The sequence below is a fragment of the Magnolia sinica genome, chromosome 18 (assembly GCF_029962835.1).
Source record: "Magnolia sinica isolate HGM2019 chromosome 18, MsV1, whole genome shotgun sequence".
In the NCBI taxonomy this organism is placed as follows: domain Eukaryota; kingdom Viridiplantae; phylum Streptophyta; class Magnoliopsida; order Magnoliales; family Magnoliaceae; genus Magnolia; species Magnolia sinica.
The window spans coordinates 1,080,882-1,103,186 of record NC_080590.1 but is presented as its reverse complement, the minus strand read 5'-3'; the positions used below and the strand labels follow the sequence as shown (position 1 = coordinate 1,103,186).

Below are 22,305 nucleotides of genomic sequence, written 5' to 3'. Positions count from 1 at the left end.
TGTACCATCTTTAGTTTGGATACATGGGCTGCTTGAAGGGAAGGCTGCCAAGAAGGTGGACCCATCTCAAGCAAAATCATAATTTTGAACAGGTCTATAACTGGAACAATTCAAAATTCCGGCTAAAGCCAATACCTGCCGCAACAGCCTTCCTTTTAACTATACACCAAAAAAAAAAAAAGACTCTCTTATCAAATAAACTCTTTTTTCCCTTAAGAGCTCATAAATAGCTTATGATTAACTTCCATTAAAGTTTATCATTCAAAAATTTAGACGACCATTAAATTTAACCATTTAAAATGATATTTTTATCCTTGATTTTGCAAATATAAAATAAATTAGTATTTTATGGATGACTTAGATCTATTATTCAGATGTTCGTGATCAAACATGGTCCACAGTTGCACAATTTCAATCATGGGATTGTGTTAGGCCCTACATAACAAGGGGCTTGGGTCTCACCCAACACAATGAAACCTTAAGAAAAAAAATAGACATTTATATCATCTATGAAGTTAAATGCAAAAGTACCATTTCAAGTGGTTAATGGTCATCTTTGAATGTCAAAGGTTACACTTAATGGCCAATTCCAACCGCATGATATTTTATGACCATATATGAAAAGAGATAGATCATTTGACAATAAAAGCATGATGCGTCCAAAACTCTACTTTCTTAGATCATAGTAAGTGTTTCATTTATTTAGTACATTTTTTCTTTAACTAAAAAATTAGAGAGCTATGTCGAACGATAAAACAAATAATAGTTTTCATTCTTAAACATTGGCCAGATTGGGTTAGTCGAGTTGGACCCAATGACAATTAAATGGGCTGAGCTTGGTTAATTTTAAATGGGTTAAATTAAGCCATAGAGTAATGGATGGTTGGTTAGGCTAAGGTTAGATTTTTTGGCCATTTTGCAAATGGCCAATCTAAGGTTTTCAACTTGTCCAAACTCAACCCATGCCGAGCCCATTGCCATCCTTAGTATTTACTATCCACTAATAACTATGGTTCGTCCGCACCTTGCACGCATCTTGCACAAGTCTGAGAATTTTAGTCCGAACCCAAGTGATGAGGCATTGCCTGAAGGGCTGACCTAACCCATTTGAAGTCAGTAAGCCAAGGCTGCATCGCCGGATCCGAACATGATCCAGTGCAGCCCATCAATCGAACCAGTTAGGGTCCAATCCAAGTCCAACCAGATTACTTAAATGGGTCTCTTTTTTTCTTTTTCTTTTCCAAAGAATGCCTCATTTTCTAGCCTGAACCCAACCCGACACATGTAGTATGGCCCAAAATTAGTTTTGAGAGTAGGTTGGACCAGCCAACCCAGCCCAATACACATACAGGTGAGCCTCACTATGAAGGTAACCGGGTCCCAATCAAACACTTCCAACTTTTTACTGTTGAAATATACGTTTGAACGTGGACCCTTTATCACATTCTCCAATTTTCTCCTCAAATCTAGTGGCTTTAGAATGTCCAACTTTCCTTATATCAGGACCTGAAAATAAGATATTAAAAGGTATTTATTACAAATTAATAAATGAATTTACAATATTAAATTTTAGTAAAAATGAAATTATTTAAATTTGTTAGATATTTATTTCGTAAAAATCCTAAAATTTATAAAACATGAGAAGTTAAAATTGCCGAGATTTTGAAAATCTCAATGATATTCTCGCAACAATATCAGTTAACGAATTTTTCATGAGAATATAGCAATATTTTCAAAATCTCAGGGATATTTGTAACACTGCTTCAAGCGGGAAAAGTCACGTGTGGAGCAGACCAGGATATCTAAAAAGGGTACTTTTGAATGGCTAGACACATGCAGATTAGGTGTAGAAGTCGATGTCTGCTACAGTTGTAGACTGAGGCAGTACCCAATCTGTGCTCCTGTGTGCGTTTTCAAATCTCAACTGATACACGTGTATGGTATAGATACATCAATCTATGCCTTTCAAGCAGTGGGCTCATTTTGTTTGGGAAAAATAATCTGATGCAGAGGCTGTATTTGTATTTTTTAATATACCCATATCTTTTCCACCAATGTGTCATATGAATAAATATTGGAGGTGGGATGTGGGACGACAATCATCTCATTTGATGATTCTTGGGATGTACGGTGAGCATGAGGAGGCCCAACACATTCACGGTTTGGATTGTATGTCTATATTACGTGTGGTCCCAAATATCTGGGGCATACAATAAGTACCAAACACTTCAAATGTACGTGATCATTTCTCTTAAATAATAAGCAAAAGCTAGCATTAGTGGCACGTCATTGGGCAAGTTACTAATGGGGAATGAGTTAATCATTTTCTATTAGGAGGCCAATGGACAACAGTCCTCTACAGCACAGTCCTCTACAGCACCTCGTTTACTTAACAACTTTGAAACCTCCTAAGCTCCAATTGTACTCTTAAAATCATTGTACCGATGCCTTAAAAAACCAATCAATTCACAGCTCAAGTGGGACACACTAAGAGAAATAATGGGGAAGATGCCAACCATAGGTTTATTGTATTCGATGTAAGATACAGAGTTTGCCAATGATATTGATAGACTGTTCGATGTTACTTTCGATGGCATCAAACAATACTTGATCCCATTAAGAATTTTCGGATTTTCTCTTGTTGGTCGCTGGACTAACTGGGATATTTCTTGATGCCATTGATGAGTGTTCAATGACATCGAAGATTAGTTTGATGTTATTGAATATGACTCGATATAATTGGACAAAATCGGATTTTTATGTTTTATCTCTGGATAGTTTAGGTGTTAGTTCGATGCTATCAACATAGCTTTGATGCCATCGAATGAAAATTTTCAATGACATCGAAGTGTGTTCGATGACATTGATCAGATCGCACATATTCATGCAGAGTTGCGATTTTATGAGATTTGTTTTCGATTTTGCTTAGAATCTTTCTATATACTATATATATGGGTGTAAGTAGGATTGTGAGATAATTCTAAGGTTTCTAATTCATTCGAAAGGATTTTAAGGGTGTAGCAAAGGTTAATTTAAAGTTGTTCAAATCAGGTAAGCTTTCTTCCTTTTTAAATTCTGTTTTCATAGTGATCAATATTGCAGTGCCATGATTTTTTCCTAAAAGAATTTGTTCATGTTAAATCGTTGTATTATTTTTGTGTTTGCTTGTTACGATTGTATTACTCTTATAAATTTATCTTTGTGTGCTTCTGTAGTCCCCTAACAAGATTAGTGTGTGGGGTCACCGTGCATGACATGCATCTTTCATCAAACCTGTGAGTTAAGTGCAGAACAGCCTCATCTAAAACTGTGGACCAAACATCATGAACTCACGAGATTTTGGTGCAATTGAACATTGCTCTCACTGGAGTTATTTATTTTTATTTTTTAAAATCAGGCCAATCTTTTGTAATGTACAATTCAAATAAGAGGTCCCACTTCATGGATAGAGTGGTTTTACATATACAATATAATAGGCCCACAGAGTTTGGGTGTTCTCGGCAGCTGATAACAGGTGTTGCAGATGGGATAATATTGCAGAAATGATTGTCATCCTTCCCATCAGCCTTCTAAAGTCCATCCAGTCGGTCCATCAGAGCCATTGTGGTCGCCCAATCGCATTCGTAGGCACGCCACATGATCACAAGCATGTTGCGTGGTCATCACACAACATGCCACATGGCACAAATCCAACATCATGAATGTGATATATGGATGCCCACTATTCTTGGAAACCATCTGCCTCTATAAATCCAGCTATGCAGTGGGGCACTGGGTTAAGAGTCCATTTAAAGAGAAGGCCCCACAAGAAAACAACCGGCGGTCCAATATTGATTAATGCACGTAAAAGAGTAGGCAATGTCACACGCAGTAAAGAGCTGGTCACGGGCTACATATTCTCTTTCTGGTAAGTAAACATTATCTCGTGTACATTAAATCCAGACGTTGATCATTGGTTCCAAAGTCAGAGATGTTGTTCAGGGTCTCCTTCAATGTCCATCTCTTTTATAGTAACCCTGTGGTAGTGAGCTGTCAGAACACCCAAGCTCCATTGGACCCGCAGTGTCATCCACTCCGTCCATCAGGTGTACCTCTTCATTCAACCATATGTCTTAAAACTCAGACCTATCTATAACCACTGTGAGCCACAACATATAAAATTATGCCTGAGACATCTAAATCACTCTGTATATCCTGTTTGAGTTTTAGGTCATGTGAGTGTTTCTTCATCCTAGTAATGAATAAAGGGTTGGATTACACAAAAAATCTATAGTGGCCCCACACAAAACATGAAACATTTCCATCGTGTATTCCCATCCCCATTTTTACCAGAGGAGCCACGTGATTCAGCTGTGAATGGTACTCTTGTTTGACTGCAGGGACTTATATCCAGGGCCACACTTGATGGATGGAGTGGATGCCACACAAACAATAAGGTGGGCTTGTATCAGTCTTTTTTGTCGGTATTTATCATTAAATAAATTATTTAAATTTGACTATTAATTAAATGAAATGAAACTTTTATTAAATTTCTAAAAGAAATTTTTTTATTTCTTTTACACCTCATGCATATACAAAAAGATCAATAATTTAGATGGCATGCCCAATATAGCCCGTGGTCGGAAGATTTGTGGGTCCATAAATATGCCAGTGACAAATCCATTCCGTCCATCCATTTTGCAAGACCACAATAAGACAGAATTCTAAAAAATCAGTTACATTCAGTACGCAGGTGGACCACACCACATGAAAAAGTTACAACAGAAGCGTCCATCATTGAAACCTTCCTGGAATCTATCATTATGTTTATCTTCCATCCAAACCGTTTCATAGGGTTATTACCACTCAGATAAACTGTAAGCACAAATATCACACTGATACTAAACTTCCGTGGCCTCCACAAATTTTCCAATGGTAGGCATTCGAACCCCCCTTTTTCGTTTGGTGTGGTCCACCTAAAACTTGGGTCTCTATAATTTTTGAATTCCTGTCTTATTGTAGTCTTGCGAAACTTATGGACAGAGTGGATTTGTCAGGGTCATCTCTGTGGACCCCACGTAGCTTCCGACGGAGTGGATTTGTCTCGGTCATATCTTGTTAGCGGTGAATGATACCTTCAACGGTCAACTTTTGGCCCGAAGTGTTTTTTTATCATATAAGGAAAATGGGTTATTTATGGTAGAGCAGAGAGGGAGAGTGGAATACGATAGGATCTCTGCCAAAAGGCTACCTAAACAGTGGCTTGGTACGTCGATCACTTAATGGCCAGTTATTTCATATTCTGGCAACGGTTGACAATCATATATTTAAAATTCGTATATGTGGCGTAAATTAACTCAGATTCGACCGTCCAGTCTGTGGGACCCATTGTAATTGAGTTAATATCTAAAACTGAGATTGATTGAGTGATCCTAAATTCTGATGAATGAGCACTCAGTTTGTTGAATCAGGACCATTGACTGCTACTCATTTTGACCATCCATTAGACACCAACCAATCGATCATTCAGTTTTCGGTTTGCAGCTGTCTATCCGGAACCATTATCTCAGGGCAATTTCTTAGTTCTCGTGTATCAGATATCAGTCTCAGCCAGAGTATCAAAGCTTCTCTTTTGTTTAATCATTAATGCTGGTGGTTGATGGTTCATATGAATGCACTTAGAAACTGTGCACGTGCACTGCAGTAAATTAGGGGAGCGGATTAGAAACTGACAAGGTCAGTATCCAAATGGCTACTGAAGTGACGTCACCAAGCTCTGTGGGCCCCACCATGATGCATGTGTTATATCCATACCGTCCATCCATTTGGAGAGATCGTTTTATGGCATGATAAAAATAATGAGATAGATCTAAAGTTCAAGTGGACCCCACCATAGAAAAAAGTGGGGACAGTGACATCCACCGTTCAAAACTTCTTAGCGGCCACAGAAGTTTCTGATCAAGCTTATATTTTTGTTTTCACTTCATCTATCTCTATGTTAAATTATGAATAGGTAGGATCTAAAAAATACATCATGGTGGGCCCTATAAATGTTTCAACGGTGGTTGTGACTGATCCCACAGTTTACTGTGGTGGGTCCACTTGAACTTTAGATCTATATCATTCTTTTTCAAATACCATAAAACGATCTCTACAGATGGTTGGACGGTATGGATACAACACATGCATCATGGTGAGGTCCACAGAGCTTGGTGACGTCACTTCAGAAGCAATTTGGCTACTGACCTTGTCAGTAACTAATCCGCGCCCGTAAATAAGTGAGTTAAACTCATCTCCTGATTGGAAGACTAGAGTGCGGATCAAGGGTTGATTATTCTACTTGAAACCGTCCATTTGAACGGTCTGGATCATGCACATATGGCTGTTAGGTAGGATCAACTGGGATGATATTTCATCAACGAGGCATCTTCCTGGCACCGACTAAATGAGCGGTCTGGATCATGCACACATTGGTAGCACATCCCTCACATGAATAAGTTGAATCGCATACTATCTCACGAATGCCACCTGTAGACACGCATATGCAAACGCAAAACCAATACGGCAATCTATGTAATATCTGAGCCATTGATTAGGTGGAGCCCACGTCGATGTGTCTAGAAAGTACTTACAAAATATTTATAGTATCTAGAAAGGTATGGCTAACGTTAACATTCACTTTTTGACTGAAATAGCAAGTGGACCGGTCGGATTTTTTTTAGATAGATAACTACGCCACATTCCTATATGATAAACAGATCAGATATTCCACATGTGCAAGTATTTGGCACGTGTGGTGCTTAGGTTTGGACTTTTGGAGATGCGAGTTGGCTGGTAGTACTGGCAATGCGAGTTTGCTGGCAATCCGCGTTCGCAATGCAGCGTCCTTTTTTCTTTCCGCGTTGATATGATGGGTGTCGTAGACTTCATATCCGAGCAGAACGTGAAGCGCAAGCGATTCGCGCGAGGATCCATTCAAATAATGAATCTCGCTACAAGTGGCAATACGTCCAACATGAGCGAGATCGAAGCCGATCGTTACGTTGGCCAGACCATTCCCTAGGAAAATTAACGGTTGGAATGAAATGAGTGAACTGGACAAGGTTTTAGGAGAGAACATGCTCGCATAATAGAGAGCCCCACCTGTTAATGGACTGGATCTGACACACGTATGAAAAAATGCCACTCGTGGGGCAGTGCATCCCTTCTCCCGCAAATCCCTTGCATTTCTCTGAGAATCGCTATAAAGAGTTGCTGGTTCCAGGTGCGACGCACGTGGTTGCAGCTTTCAGTCATCCACTACCGTCAGGTGTTAGGCTGGATTGATCGGAACCGGATTGGCTGGTGTACCACACATCAGCTATACACACCAGCTATATAGCTGGTGTAGATACGTGTCGTGCGAAGAAGAGCGCCGACGATCCTCGAGCTCCGAGTTGTACGAACGGTTCAAATGAGATCAAAGTTACGTGGGTCTCAAAATGATGTATTTATTATATCCACACTGTTCATCCATTTTTGGAGATCATTTTAAAGAATTAGCCAAAAACTTAATGATATCCAAAGCTCAAATGGACCACACCAAAAATAGCATCAGGATAATGATTTTCACCGTTAAAAAATTCGTAGGGCCACATAACATTTATTTTCCATCCAATCCGTTCATGGCGTCACAAATACTTGCATGAAGAAGAAAAACAAATTTTATACCAATCCGAAACTTCTCTGACCCCCACAAGGATTTCAATGGTAGACGTTCAATCCCCACAGCTTCTTGCAGTGCTGTCCATTTGATCTTTAGGTATACCTTTTTTCTCGAGCTCGTTCTCAAGCCTCAAGACGAGCTCGAAAAATTAACAGACGGTTTGGCTGTAACACATGCCTCATGATCTCATGATGTGACCCACGGAACTTGCTAACGTGAATACACCAGTTATACAGCTGGTGTGTGGTACACCAGCAAATCCGCTTCCGTATTGATCAAGGTGTGGCCCACTTCCTACCACCCTCTCATTTTTTTTCATTTACTGTAAGGTGCATTTTCAACACGGCCAAAATGGAAATGAAACATCAGTCGTGCTGTCTTGTAACTAATCACACGAAGTCTAGAACGCCGCGGGGCCTCTTTTCACCGTTGAATAGCACGCATGTTTGAGATCTTGGCCACTCATCAGCGGGTGGGTGTGGTTTTTTTTTTTTTTTTTCAAAACCCTCGGTGGAACCCAACCTGCCTGGGTTGCAACCCTAGGATAGGCCAATGACAAAAATTATAAAGATCAGATGAATTTGTGTGATCAACAACCTTTGAACATGGGCTGTTGCTCCTCTTAGGGCACATTTGATGGGGGAGGGATATGATTATTTTACGATGATTACTCTTATAAAAATAATTTTAATATTTATCTGTAGCATAGTCTCTTGATAAAATAGGTGATTTTTTTTTTTTTAATTTTATTTTTAAATAAGTACTTGTATTATGTGTCTGTATGGGCTTGGATGCAAAACCATGGACCCGCGTTTGCTTCTTAGATTATGATATGAGTTGTAATATTTTGGATTATTCGGTATAAAGATTGAAAAGTAAAGTTTTAACAGCTCATATTCAAACTCAAAGAGTTAAATGGCAAGGAGGTGGTGAAATTATAGACAGTGCAGATCACCATCTAAGAAGCAAAACATGTCCAACCCCATCATTTACAGTACATTACCTGAATTATGGGGCACCTTATATCCTATCAAAACCTGTTGTGGGCAGCTCAAGCAAGCAGGGGGCCACCATATTTTCAGGAGAGAACCATTATTATTTGAAGAGTATATACAAAAGATCAGCCAAATAAAAACTCTGGTGGGCCACAAACGTAAATATGGAAGGTTTTAAAGCTGTCCCTATCCCAAATGCCCCATTTGGAATGAGCAACCTCTGATTTTTGAGATACGGGGTGAAACAAAAAGATCACACATCAAGGTGGGCCTCATATATCATGTTGTAGAAGAAGTTTACTGTACGTATGCGAAGGATGCAGGGGCCTCTCGTACCGCGTGCCAAACCGGCCCTTAGTTTCTCCCGTCCACCAATGGATCAGATCTTTTTATTTCTAGGAAATTCAACAAACATGAGTTTCGGTGGGACCATGAGGTGGGCCATAACGTTTTTCTAGATTGTCCATTTCTGTGTATTTCCCTCGCCCCCATCGTGGTTGAGTCGCATGATTTTGTAGCCAAATCATCTAGACGGTGGGTCCCACCTTATACACAACCCGAGTATGCTAGGTGTACTCCTCCTCTCTTTTTTTGGTTCACAAGCTTTTTATTCGTGCATTGAATATAGACGCTCAAGGAGAATACAGCGACGGTGGGCGTTCAATTGCCAAGGGGACCAAGAACGGTTACCAGGTTCTATTAGTCCGGGAGTTTAGAGATCTGGGCCATTCGTCAGGTAACAAAGGGCCCTGTGAAAATGCCATGGCCTAAAACGAATGTTTGTTTGCTGATCAGGCACGTCAAGACACCACGAATAAATGGGCGGTTAGCAAAAGGTACACTAGTCCAGATTCAACGTACACGTGTGTTGATAAGTGTACTGTCCTATTTTTTTTTTATGGCATATTCGCATGGCACGACCTAATGGATGGCCCGGATCTCTAATACGTGTTTCCATCTGACGCCGAAGCAACTCATCCGAGCTGTCATGTGGGCCGCACGCTCCTTTTAAAACGGCCCTTTGTCTTCTTTAAGCAAAACCCTTTTCTCTTCGCCTGTTTTCACGTGAAGTGAGTAGTTTGTGCGGTGAACGCCGGCGTAAGTGCATTCCTACTCGACCAGATAGAGTGCTAGATATTTGAAACACATGTATGTCAATCCGAACCGTACAATTTGTGGGACCACTTTGGATAAAATAATGACAAAAATTACACAGATCAGACGATCTCAAGCATATAGTTTTTCTTGTTAAAATTTAGACAACCAACCATCCATTCCATAGCCACGAGGTGGACGATTCGGATCATTTGGTCAGTATCATTTTCCGACTATGCTTCATTCGCACGGATCCAATCATCTAAAATGGTTCATGTGTAAGCCACACGTACGGTGGACGAGTCAACACCGTTTATGAAAGGGCATTGAACTATCACCGCATTAAAATTTCTCTCCCAGGCTATGGTGTTTGTCGCTTATTCGTTCTGATTCATTTTCTTGCGAGTAGCCAACCTGTACAAGATCTGTACTCACCTTCCGATGGCCTCTAAGGTAGATGGGCCATATGCAGAAATCATATAGATTAAAAAGCTTTTGGGGACCGTCACTCCTTTTACAATCCATTTTTCCTAGAGATTCTTCATCGAAGGGTCAGCATTGTCCAATCAGTATGAAATTTAGGATTTGACCCATCCAAGGTATGGCCCACCTGATGATCGGTTTGGATCTTTGAAAAGTCGGTCTCTATTAAGAAAATAAAATCAACTTGAGCGAAACATCATCCTGTTTCAATCCTCGGGCCAATGCATTGTACACTAGCGTCCTGGTTTTAAGTTCAGAAAAGCGGTGCCCATTTTGGCGGCGATCCAAACCGTTGATATCATGACCCCCACCGTAAATGGTCCACGTACCAAAAATCTCAAAGAAGTAAGAACTGTAAACCTTTTAACAAGCAGCCAACAAAGGAGCAGTTGAAAAAGAAAATACAGCAATGGTTCTCATTCGACCAACAAAAAGGACTAGAATTTTCATAGGTAGGAACTTCCAATCCAGGGCATTTTTGGTGAGTGGACCATCTGTTGTGAGCCCCATCACATCAACGTATTAGATCGCTAAATCATAGCTCCATTTGTACAAAATGAAAGCCCGAGCATTGTAGACGTCTCCCTCCTCGGTAAAAATACGATCACGTCGCTTAAAAATGATCCCGCTTAACTCCGTATGAATGGCCTGGCCTTTGTTTTTTTTCAAAAATGGTGGCCCACTTATTAGGGACATCTGATATTTTAAGTAAAGGACACATCTTTCTTTGACTTTTTAGAATATCCAACCTCCGCTAACAGACATCCTCGTAGCTCATCCTCCTGAGGATTAGTTTAATGGACCAATCCATACTTGTCTACGTGGATTTTACGAAAAGATGATCTGAACCGTCCAAATGATGCAGAATGAAGTCAAAATCTAACCCTTTAAATATCATTACATTTGAATATCCAATCTCCGTTGGCCTGAAACAAATATCAGAAACAGAACATTCCAACTATCTATTTCTACCTGAAATAATCGCGTGCCCTAAAATCTTTCATCCGTTCTAAATTTTGTATGGTCTACAATCCATTATAGGACCCACCAGATAGACGTATCGGATCACTATAGCATGCATTCACTTGGGTCCTTAATGATGTAAAAATACGGACCACGCAACCTCCTCTTTTTACTATCGCATACATGCATGATACCGCAACTAGCGGTACCGGACCATTTTTTTCCACCAAAATACCACTTCTGTAGAAAATCAGTACCATTTAAACGGTAGTATCCACTACAAATATCAATTGAAAGAAAATTCAGTCTGGTTCGTTCATCATGTAGGCCACACAGTTTGAATCAACTTATACTGACGGTTTGAATCAACATACAGTTTGGACCCACATATTGAGTGAATCAGCCTGGCTTTCTAGGAAGGGTGATCTTTGTACTGGGGAAATCGTTTTCATGGTACTGATCTCCTAAATAAGTTCCTTTTATGGCGGGAGAGATGTTACGGTACCACAAGTTGTGGTACCGTTGCGTGCAGGGAAGCAGTGACAGCTGCAAACACAACGAAAAACAGCAGTTAGGTTCTCAGATTCTCCACGCGCGACGCCCACTCCGCGTGGCGGCCCTCTACCATACCAACTAGACGCGAGTTCCCTCTCACCCCTGTCGGCGGTAACTCAAATCTCTGTGGGGTACACCTATATGTAAGTGTTAAATCCACTCCATCCATCAGTTTCTCCATATTATTTTAATATTATATCCCAAAAATGAGGCATATCAAATACTCAAATGGGCCACACCATAAGAAACAGTGGGAATGGACCCGCCTACCATTGAAACCTTAATAGGGCTCACCGTGATGCTTACATGCCATCCAATCCATTCATCAGGTGAATACAAAATGCAAATATCAACCTGATCCAAAAAATCTGCTGGCCCATGAAGTTTTCAATTGCGGGCATTCATTCCACACTGTTTCTTGTGTTAGGGCCCACTTGATTTCGGATCTGCTTCATATTTGGGTTTTCATCTAACCAGAGAACAAAAAAACTGATGGACGGAGTGGATTTCATAAATATATCTTGGTGGGCCCCACAGAGCATTGGTCGGTAGCGTAATCACGAGTTACACCACCAATGGCACTGCACGTACCAACCTAGCAAACGTGTCAATTATCTAATCTGCTATCAAAAGCCCATGAAAGGACGCAACCAGCAACACGTGGTGCTCAGCTCTGGCACGCGTGAGCTGCGATAGCCAGCAAAGTACACTCGCGCGACTGCACTCCATGCATCTATCTGCAGCATGACGACCGTCGTCTAAGAGACTCTCATTCAAGAGATGAAAAGAGGATTGCCGACGACTGCTTCTAGATTTTCAATTAGTATCTGAGAATCTGCGATAATCACTAATGATAATTAATTAGTAGCTGATTTAAATTAAAAAAAAGAAAGCTCTGAAACCAAAGCATATCAGTGTCGGGTGTGGGCTTCTCCAGCTGGGAAGCGCAAAGGATATCAAAGTAACATGGCTCTACAGTGATTTATTTATTATATCTACACCGTTCATATATTTTTAGAGATCATTTTAGAGCATTTTACAAAAAATGAATCATATCCAATGATTATCTGGACCACACCACAAATAGCAGCAGAGATAATGATTTTCACCATTAAAAAATTAGTAGGGCCTACCGTAACGTTTATTTTCCATCCAATCTGTTCATAAGGTCACAAAGACATGAATTAAGAGGAAAAAACAATTTTCATATTAATCCAAAACTTCTATGACCCCAAAAAGGGTTTCAATGGTAGACGTCCAATCCCCCACTGCTTTTTGCAGTGTGGTCCACTTGGTAGTTACATCTGTCTTATTTTTTTTTTCAAACTTTAAGACGAGCTCGTTAAATGGATGGACGGTTTGGATATAACACATACCTCATGATCAGACCCACGGAACTTGCTGGCGTCAATACAGCAGCTTTATAGCTGGTGTGAGGTACACCAGCCAATCCGCTTCCCCTCTAGCTGGCGAGCTGTCGGGTCCGCTTATTTTAATATCTCCTGGTCCTAACATGTAATAGAAAGTTGTTTTTACTTTTCACTTCTCCTCTTTTATTGCCTTTTTTTATTTTTTATTTTTAACTTTGATTGTACTGTTTTTACTGTTATTAGATAGATATAAGCTGGAAGTAGCTTGTCAGATCTTTCGGTGTGGAAAGGAGACGAGCTGAACCGGGTCTGGAATTGGATCCGGTTCGACAGAGTATCTTCCTTCATTTCCTTCTTTTTTTTTTTCAGGTTCGTTTTGGAGAATCTATGGTTTTGGTGGTTTATTTTTGGTTTTTGATTGATTCTTGAAATGTGGGTTCTTTTCTTTCTTTTCAAGGATATTGGTGGGAGTAATGATTTTTTTTTTTTTTTATTCTGTGGATGTTTTATGGCGGAAAAACTGTGAAAGAAATGTATAGAGAAAATGGCTTTTATCTGTTGGATGCTTTAGTTCTAAGGGAGTTGGGGTTGAATGATTTCATGCCATTTTATTGACAAAGGCATGCGTGTGCTATGAGAATTATGGGATTTGAGGGTGTTATTATTGTGTATCTGAAAGGGAGATATTTCGTGGGTAGGACATCAAATTACGAAAGATTTGGTAGAATGTACTTGAATTTCAGCTTCATTGATGATTTCGTGAAGTGACGGAAAAAAGGGGACTAATATGTTGAAAACTAAAATGATTTGTTGTTGTTGTTTGTTCTGCTAATGCTTGGACTGCATTTCTGGAAAATGGATGCCATGTTTCTTGTAATTGCGGAAGTTTCTTCGAGAAGAAAACCAGGAGCTTGGATGAATTAGCCTAAATCCGGTGGTTCTAGAGAATAGAAAAGATGTTTTCCATCCATAGTCCATCCATGATGTGATGAAACACCTGGTTGCAATTGCAAGAATCTGGTTTGAATAATAAAATCTGGCTTTTGTCTAACAGTTACAATTCAGCTGTAGAAAGCCGTGGCATATAGCCCATCAAGTCCTTTTTAAAAATAAAAATAAAAATTCATGATAAATGGAGTATATCTTGAATGTATTTTTGTCTTCCAACTATTCAATGGTAATTATTCAAATTTCCTCTGTTTATGTGAATGCATTGCCACTGCTACATATCTCAACGAATTTGGATATAAACATGAAAAGGTATACATAGTATTCTACTAGTTTTGATGCTCTATCTTATCTTGCAGAATGGTATATGCAAGATTATGCAGGAGGTTAATTTTTCTAGCCTGCATACTGAGCTCTCTGAGAGCAGATGCATTCCCTGTAGGGATTACATATGTTCAAAATGCTGTCGCAAAAGGAGCAGGTGTGATTTTTCATATCTTACGATTCTTATCCATTCGGATCTTATTGGTTCTCAAAGCATGAAAACTGATCTCTGAATTTATTTATTTTCTTCTTCAATCAGTTTTATAGTTTGATTACCTCATGTTTGAACTTGGAAATATCATGCAGTTTGCTTGGATGGAAGCCCGCCGGCTTATCATCTTGATAGGGGTTCTGGTTCAGGAATCAACAACTGGCTAGTTCACATTGAGGTACATCCTTTGTTTCAAAATGTCTTATCTTTTTGTATGTGGGAGATAGACTCTAAAAATCTTATGCTCATAAATCCTATTGAGACAATGGAGGGAGAATTTCTAGAATGGATGAAAAAACAAAAAGAATATCAATCTTGTTGGATCAATGGCCATGAAGCCCTCTTGATCATGACCCTTTGTGGTGGAGAACCAGGTAATCCCCACAATAGTTTGCTAATCGAGATGTTTAAAACTGGTTGTACTGCTATTAATATCACAAACTAATATTTATTTTCTGAAGCCAGTTTTCAACCGTTCAAATCAGCATTTCCAAATCATGATGGGGGCGTTTCTTTCTAGGGTATTGAAAATCGACAGTTAAGATGGTGGATTGGAGTCTATAAAAGGGGAATAGAAACCCCATTGCAATAAAGTGAAGAAAATATAAGAAAAGTCCAAGAAAACCCTTACAGTCTAGAAGAACTTACCACCAAAGCAATTCCCAATCTCATGACACTTCTCCTCATTTTTGGATACCGATTGATGGTCCATATCATGGAACATTCAAATCCAATGCCTGCTTTCATTTACTTTCAAGTGTAATTAACACCTTACCCCATTGGCCTGTTTCAGCACCAATCACCCTATCAAACCCATATCAGCATTTCTGTGCACTTGTAGAGTTTGTATTTCATACCTTAAGGCCTGTTTGGATGCACCCTCAGAAGGGGTGTTCGCGGCCTAAACGCCACTTTGATCCTAATGGCAGTTGATATTGTGCATTTTGATGTACTTTGCAAACCCCACCTCATCTCCTGATCAACAAAATAGGCGCTAAAGCATCGACCCACAAAAACTAATTTTGCCGGATCAACTAAAAAAGCAGGCTGGAATCCCCCTTTTTTGGAAAACTTATTTTCAGGTAGGCTCTGACTTATGGTAAATGGGATTGTAATCATGAATTGTCAAATCCTTGAAAGTAAGAGATATATGAAAACATGGAATCTTTTGACGCATCTAAACACCTAAGTTGTTGAGTGCCAATTAGAATTATGACGGCTTCACAATTGATACCTTGGTTGTTTTGGCCATTAATGGATAGTACATAATCTTCCGTTCTTCTTGAACCATTTGGTCATCTGAGTCAATTGAACACCTCAGAAAGTTTCTATTCACTACACCGCCATATTAACCAAAAACACAATGTTTCTAGTTGTTTTTGTTTGTACTGAAAATTGATTTGAATTTCTTATGTATTTCATCAGTCTATGGAGGTCTATTTAATTCACTTATTCAGTAGGTGCAGATGTTGCATGATTAAAATCATGTTCCTTTTTCTCTTCTTAGGGAGGAGGATGGTGCAACAACGTTACGACTTGCCTTGCACGAAAAGACAACCGTTTGGGTTCCTCCAAGAAGATGGTAACGGAACTTGCATTTTCTGGGATTCTAAGCAACAAGCAGCAATTTAATCCAGGTAAGACTTTTATCATCGTTTATTTTGATTGGTTATGTATTTGATGGCAATTATTTTGAACATGTTTTCAAACAATCATCCTCCCTCTGCTTTGTACCTGGCCTAAGCCAATGAATGTCTAAATATGCCATACAATGCTCAGCCTGAGAGTTTCTAGGATACCTTGATTTTCAGTTTAAAAAAGTGAGGCAATGATCTGGTGATCGAAACCATTGATATGATTGGCTACACTTTGGACGGCCCATGCACCCAAAATCTCCCACATGGAAATATCTAACCTTTGAAGTGGTGACCCGAAACTATATAGTTGGGACAAGCATACAACAATGGTCCACATTCAACCAAAAGAAGGTCGAAGATTCCATGTCAAGATCTTCCAATCTGGGGGGATTTTTGGTGCATAGACCATTCAAGGTTGGAACCTTGGATCACTGAAACATGGGTCCTACAGAAAACCTTCCCATACCATATAAACTCTCGTGGTGAGCACCGTATGATACTTCATGGATTCTGAAAATAGTTGTCAGAAAAAAAAAAGGGTAGACATGCCTAATGCACTTTAAATGTAGTCCTGTGCTTGAAAATTTGTCTTTTTCTTTTTTATGTTACAGAATCTGTTGTTTATATCCGTCCACTCTTGGACTAGAATTTTTAATCTAGTAATAGTTTTACTCATATTTTCTTAGAATCAACAACTAACATTTTCCTTGAAAAACCATCATATCTGTACCGCAATACCCAGACTTCTACAGCTGGAACAGGGTCAAGGTCCGCTACTGTGATGGATCATCATTTACTGGAGACGTGGAGGCAGTAGATCCCGTGAGTTCTTGATGTTTGTACACTTTTTCCAATTCAAAATAAGTTAAAAATGTTAATTACATGCATTGATGTTATCTTTGAAACTCAAGGACTATTATAAATTCCACTATGCTTTCTATGTTTGTGCGTCTAATCAGGCTACTGGTCTTTACTTTCGAGGAGCAAGAGTTTGGCTTGCAGTCATTGAGGATCTATTAGCGAAAGGGTTGAAAAGTGCAGAAAATGTACGGCCCTTGAAAAACACATTATTCCTTATTCATCAAGAAACCTTGACCTTATTATAACTTGAGAAAATGGTTACAGGCTCTTTTGTCGGGCTGTTCGGCTGGCGGTTTGACATCCATTCTTCATTGTGACAGCTTTCGTGCTCTTGTACCAATGAGTGCCAAAGTAAAATGCCTCTCAGATGCCGGTTATTTCATCAACACGTAAGATTGTAGTCCATACTCTGTTCTTGGAACTTGTTAGGGTTTGAATAACCCTTTCTCTGATACCATGTAGTTTGGGAGAAAATGTGAGATTAGAGTACAATTTCTCTCAAACCATAATCTTATTATTAGGGAAAAGAATCGTAATCCACGGCACCACCTAAACATATACAACACCATGCCCATAAAGCCCATATTATAATATAGCACCCGAACAGAACTCAATACACCTTACCATTAAGATTAACACTAGTCCCTTCTAAAGCCATGGAAAGAAGAATTTCAAGTTTATTGTGTTATTTTTATCACTAACATCGATAATGCACATGACAGGAAGGATATTTCTGGAACACAACACATTCAAGCCTTCTACGATGATGTGGTGAATGTGCATGTACGTTTTTGTATTCTTGCTGAAATAAGTCATTCAAACCTCAGATATCCATGCTATTATTTTGGGTCCTTCTCATGAAGTTTATTTTCAAGCTCAAGTCCAGTTGAAGATACATCAAAGAACTGCACTCTATTTCCTCTCCCCAAGTTAATTAATGGTCTTGCATTATAGATATCCTTGAATTTCAATACTATCCATATTTCTACATCTTGTACAGGGATCAGCGAAGAATTTGCCAGTATCTTGTACGTCTCAAATGAAACCGAGTATGGTAAGTCTCTCTTCTTCTTTTTCAATACCATTCTCCCACATTTTTCCATCACCTTACTATGTGCTAAAATGGTTTAATATGAATGCAGTGTTTCTTCCCACAATACATGGCGCAACAAATCCGCACGCCACTTTTTATATTAAATGCAGCATATGATTCATGGCAGGTAGTCATTTTTATTAAGTGGGACTTTCCTTAATTTATTTTCTATGGATCAATATCGGTAGTCATTTTTCTCAAGTGGGACTTTCATTAATTTATTTTCTATGGATCAATATCCTTCTGTCTTCAAATACATAGAATGAAAACTTTTTGTCGAACAAATGCTAAGATGGTTCATATCATTTGAGAGACACTTAGTCAGCCATAGAATCACTGCATAAAATTGATATTTTTCTTCTGAAAAAATGCAATTAGTGAGAAGGGTTGGTACCTTACGATCTATATGAAGGCAACACTGAAAGTCTTACATACCTCATCCACAAGACCTCCCTATCGATAAATCCTTGCTGTTTGGTGCTTCTTTCATGTACTCTCTTCCACAAGGCAGTGATGAATTCTCCCGTTCTGCACTTGGTTGACTTGGATGGCTTCTTGACTCTTTACAGTCATCATCATCATCATAAGCCTTATCCCAATTAATTGGGGTCATCAGCTACTGAATCCTGTTCTGGCATTCCACTCTATCAAGGGCCATACCTTCAGTAATCCTTTACAGTAATAGTAAAGAAAATTCATGATCTATCTATACATTTTGTCGATGTTTACCATAAGTTGAATGAATTATTTCTTAGTCTAACTTCAAATTCTAATGAATTTCTAGATAAAGAACATTTTAGCACCTGGTGTTGCTGATCCTCATGGCACTTGGCATTCCTGCAAGCTTGATATAAAGCAGTGTTCTTCCAGTCAACTTGAAACAATGCAAGGTCTACTCTATACCACTTAAAAGAATTGCTATCTAACTGTGAATGCTTCATGCATGGCCAAATATTCAACTGAGAAGGCTTTTTCCTGATTTTTGATGGAAAAATGCGATTTGAATCATAGGAATTCGTTGTGTTTTTATTTATTTATTTATATTTATATTTTATTTTTTTGTGTGATGATGATGCTATTTGCATGAGAAATCCTGATTGAGATTAATGTATTATGGAGGTATATTTGCTGCTTCCGGATACCATGTCAAACAACCAATTGCTCTAAAAGCTCGAGCTGTTAGAGGATGGTGTGTCAATGTATATCAAGGGACTTTAACATTTCATGTTCCTAAACCTTCCATGGATCTCCATTTCCATAGGCTGCAGCTCACTGAAATGAACCATGATGTTCTCTTTCTTCATGGGAGGAAGACTTCTTTAGATGCAGTTTTATTGCGACTGTCTTTTCCTTCCAAAAACCCTTATTGCTTTCCTTATGGATCTGTAGTTTTGAATGAACTTACCGTTGTGAGCTTCCTTCACTTGAAGAGTTGATTCAACATGCCATGGTAATGGTTCGACTTGAATTTTCTTGTGCAATTTTAACCTATGTATAAACATTCACTTTTTCATAAACCCATGGAAGACGCTCTTAAATCAAGATTTGTATCAGTTCAAATGATGAATTGATGAAATGTCTTTTACCCCTCATCAATGGCAAAATATAAGAATTATACAAATGAAACATGACAGAATGATCTACCACGCGTGTTATTTAATTGATTAAACTGAATTTATGTTTTCTAGGCTGCATCACAACGAATGAATTCAACCGCTTAATTTAGTTAAAAATAAATTACAAAGATTAGTGATGTTTTCCAGTATCCGTAACAAGTAACCTGCAAATTTCTGTTGTGTTTCTTTGAAGTCCAACTTGAAAGTAGCAAAGTTGCAATTTGAGACCTTCACCGTGAGTGCCAAGGAAATTACGGTTTGATCAGTTCATCTGTTTTTTATTAATAATTGCAATTCAACTTGATAGTGCATCCAAATACACCCTAGTCATAAACTTCAATGATGTTTGAATTGGTTCTTGGGCTAGAATTTTCAATTGAATGGAAGTGCGAAACTCATTTCAATAAAGAAGAAATCACCAAAGTGGGGCTAGCCCCTGAAATGCAAATATGACCATTTCCAGTCCAACTTGGAAATGTGAGGGCTTACAATTGCAATTTGGTCAGTTGGTATTATGAATTAATGGTGACAACCCCACTTTGGCTATGTCATGTACAAATACAATGAATTGAAATTCTTCTTTTTTTCTTTTGCAGTTAGCATGAGTTCATCTTTTTCTTGCTAATGAATTCGGGTAGCACTGTTACAGGTTTCCGTTTGGAGTTTTTAAGTGCCCTGACAGGACTTGGGACCTCCTCCTCAAGAGGCATGTTCATAAACTCATGTTACGCCCATTGCCAATCCGAGATGCAGGAGACATGGTTAAGAGACGACTCTCCTGTGCTCGGCAACATGGTAAGCTATACACCTTCCCTGTGAATTTGTCATTTCTCAGTGTCAATTCAAAACGGAGTTACCGAGTATGGATTTGAAAGCCATGAAAACAGCACCTGTCATGTTTTTGACATTTTAATAACACGTAGGGTGCATTTGGTTGCACCAAATATCATGAAATTTGGAGCAACCAAACGCACCCGTGATAGTTGCAAGACATAAGATTTCCTAGCTTCACAATGCCTTACATGTCTTGTCTACGTCCTTTTCTTTTTTTACTTTCTTTGGAAAACAAGTGTGCATTTCGACAATTGTACCAAAACGATAAGTTCAAATCTGTTCTTAATCAGGCTAGTTTGCAATCATCTCAAAATTACAGTTCTAATTACACAGAAATGGATGTTTGACGTCTGATTCTAATCAGCACCATTCTTGAAATGTCTGTTTTGCAGACAATCGCAAAGGCAGTTGGAGACTGGTATTTCGACCGGAGTCCCTTCCAGAAGATCGACTGCCCCTACCCTTGTGACAAGTCATGTCACAACCGCATTTTCGATCCGCAAGAACATCCGGGTGCATAGCAAACCATTACTTGAGTATATTTATATTCATGCATGCATCATCATAATTATTTTTATTATTGCTAAACAAGCTCTCAAATAAAAGCTCATTAGTAATAAATGGTTTGTAGTCATCTTGAAATAAACCAAGGCCACAAAATCAGTGGTTCTTGCTATATTATTGTTCTAATAATAGAATATTATTTCATTTCATATAACAAATTCAAGCTTCTTTTTTCTTCTTGTCCAATCACTTGAGAATTGTTTCCTCTGTAGAGTGACTGGTTCCATCTGACCCCAATTTTAAAAGGCCAAAATTGCACCAGTTGGATGGCTAGGATCATCCAACCCCACCAGTTTGTCAATGTACCATACAGATTCATCTACTACAGTGTGCATTGATGCAAGCTACCAAAATTGTTATAATCATCCAAATGGAGTGATGATTTTGGCCATGACCAATTCACTGTAGGCCCACTTGATCATGCTAGTGTAATGTGGGTGGGCCCATCACGACATGCCCCATCGCGTCTTGTGTAATGTACATCATATATGCTATAGCCTTCATGTATTGATCAAGTGAAGCCCACCATCAAATTTCAACTGAGACATTTTATTATTAAGGTTGTTTGGTGTAGAGCCAGCAATGGCCTTGATTGGCCCATCAAACTTCTGGACATGAGCCTGAACTTCAAGCCCAACAGAAGTCAGAAGGTCACCGGCTATGTATAACAGAATTTCTGCTTAGGCCCATTCCAAACCCAAATCCATGACCGTTTGTGGCTGCCTTGGGCTGGGTTTGGTGTAACTTTCAGGCCTATAGGCCATACTCAGAACTGAATTTCAGGCCTGTGGTTCACGACATGTACACCAATCCCTGACCGTCTATTGTTGATATGGATGAGTATGGCAGATCACAAGCGAGTTACACTGGCAAAATCAAATATAAAAAAATGATACTCTGGCGTAGTGATGGATGATACGCAGGCACTTATAAATTACTTAGAAACTGCTTACGTGGAATACAAGTTATTGGAATTAAAGTTTTCAAATTAGGAACCAAGTTTAGATGAATCGTGAACCAAAAATCAACCTAATTTTATTATAACTATCAGATTGGTGGACATTTATTGGAC

General features: G+C 39.0%; 1 protein-coding gene across 1 annotated transcript; it reads left to right on the top strand.

Annotated features, from left to right (window-relative positions):
* The first annotated feature begins 13,375 nt into the window (after nt 1–13,375).
* Nucleotides 13,376–21,408, top strand: LOC131234008 (pectin acetylesterase 8-like). Its single transcript, XM_058230959.1, has 13 exons — nt 13,376–13,514; nt 14,453–14,574; nt 14,724–14,806; nt 16,136–16,265; nt 17,008–17,087; nt 17,225–17,311; nt 17,391–17,515; nt 17,849–17,909; nt 18,127–18,180; nt 18,269–18,346; nt 19,004–19,109; nt 20,485–20,630; nt 21,062–21,408. The coding sequence occupies exons 2-13, from the start codon at nt 14,454–14,456 to the stop codon at nt 21,188–21,190; spliced, it is 1,200 nt and encodes a 399-aa protein (XP_058086942.1). The 5' UTR covers nt 13,376–13,514; nt 14,453; the 3' UTR covers nt 21,191–21,408.
* The last annotated feature ends 897 nt before the right edge of the window (nt 21,409–22,305 follow it).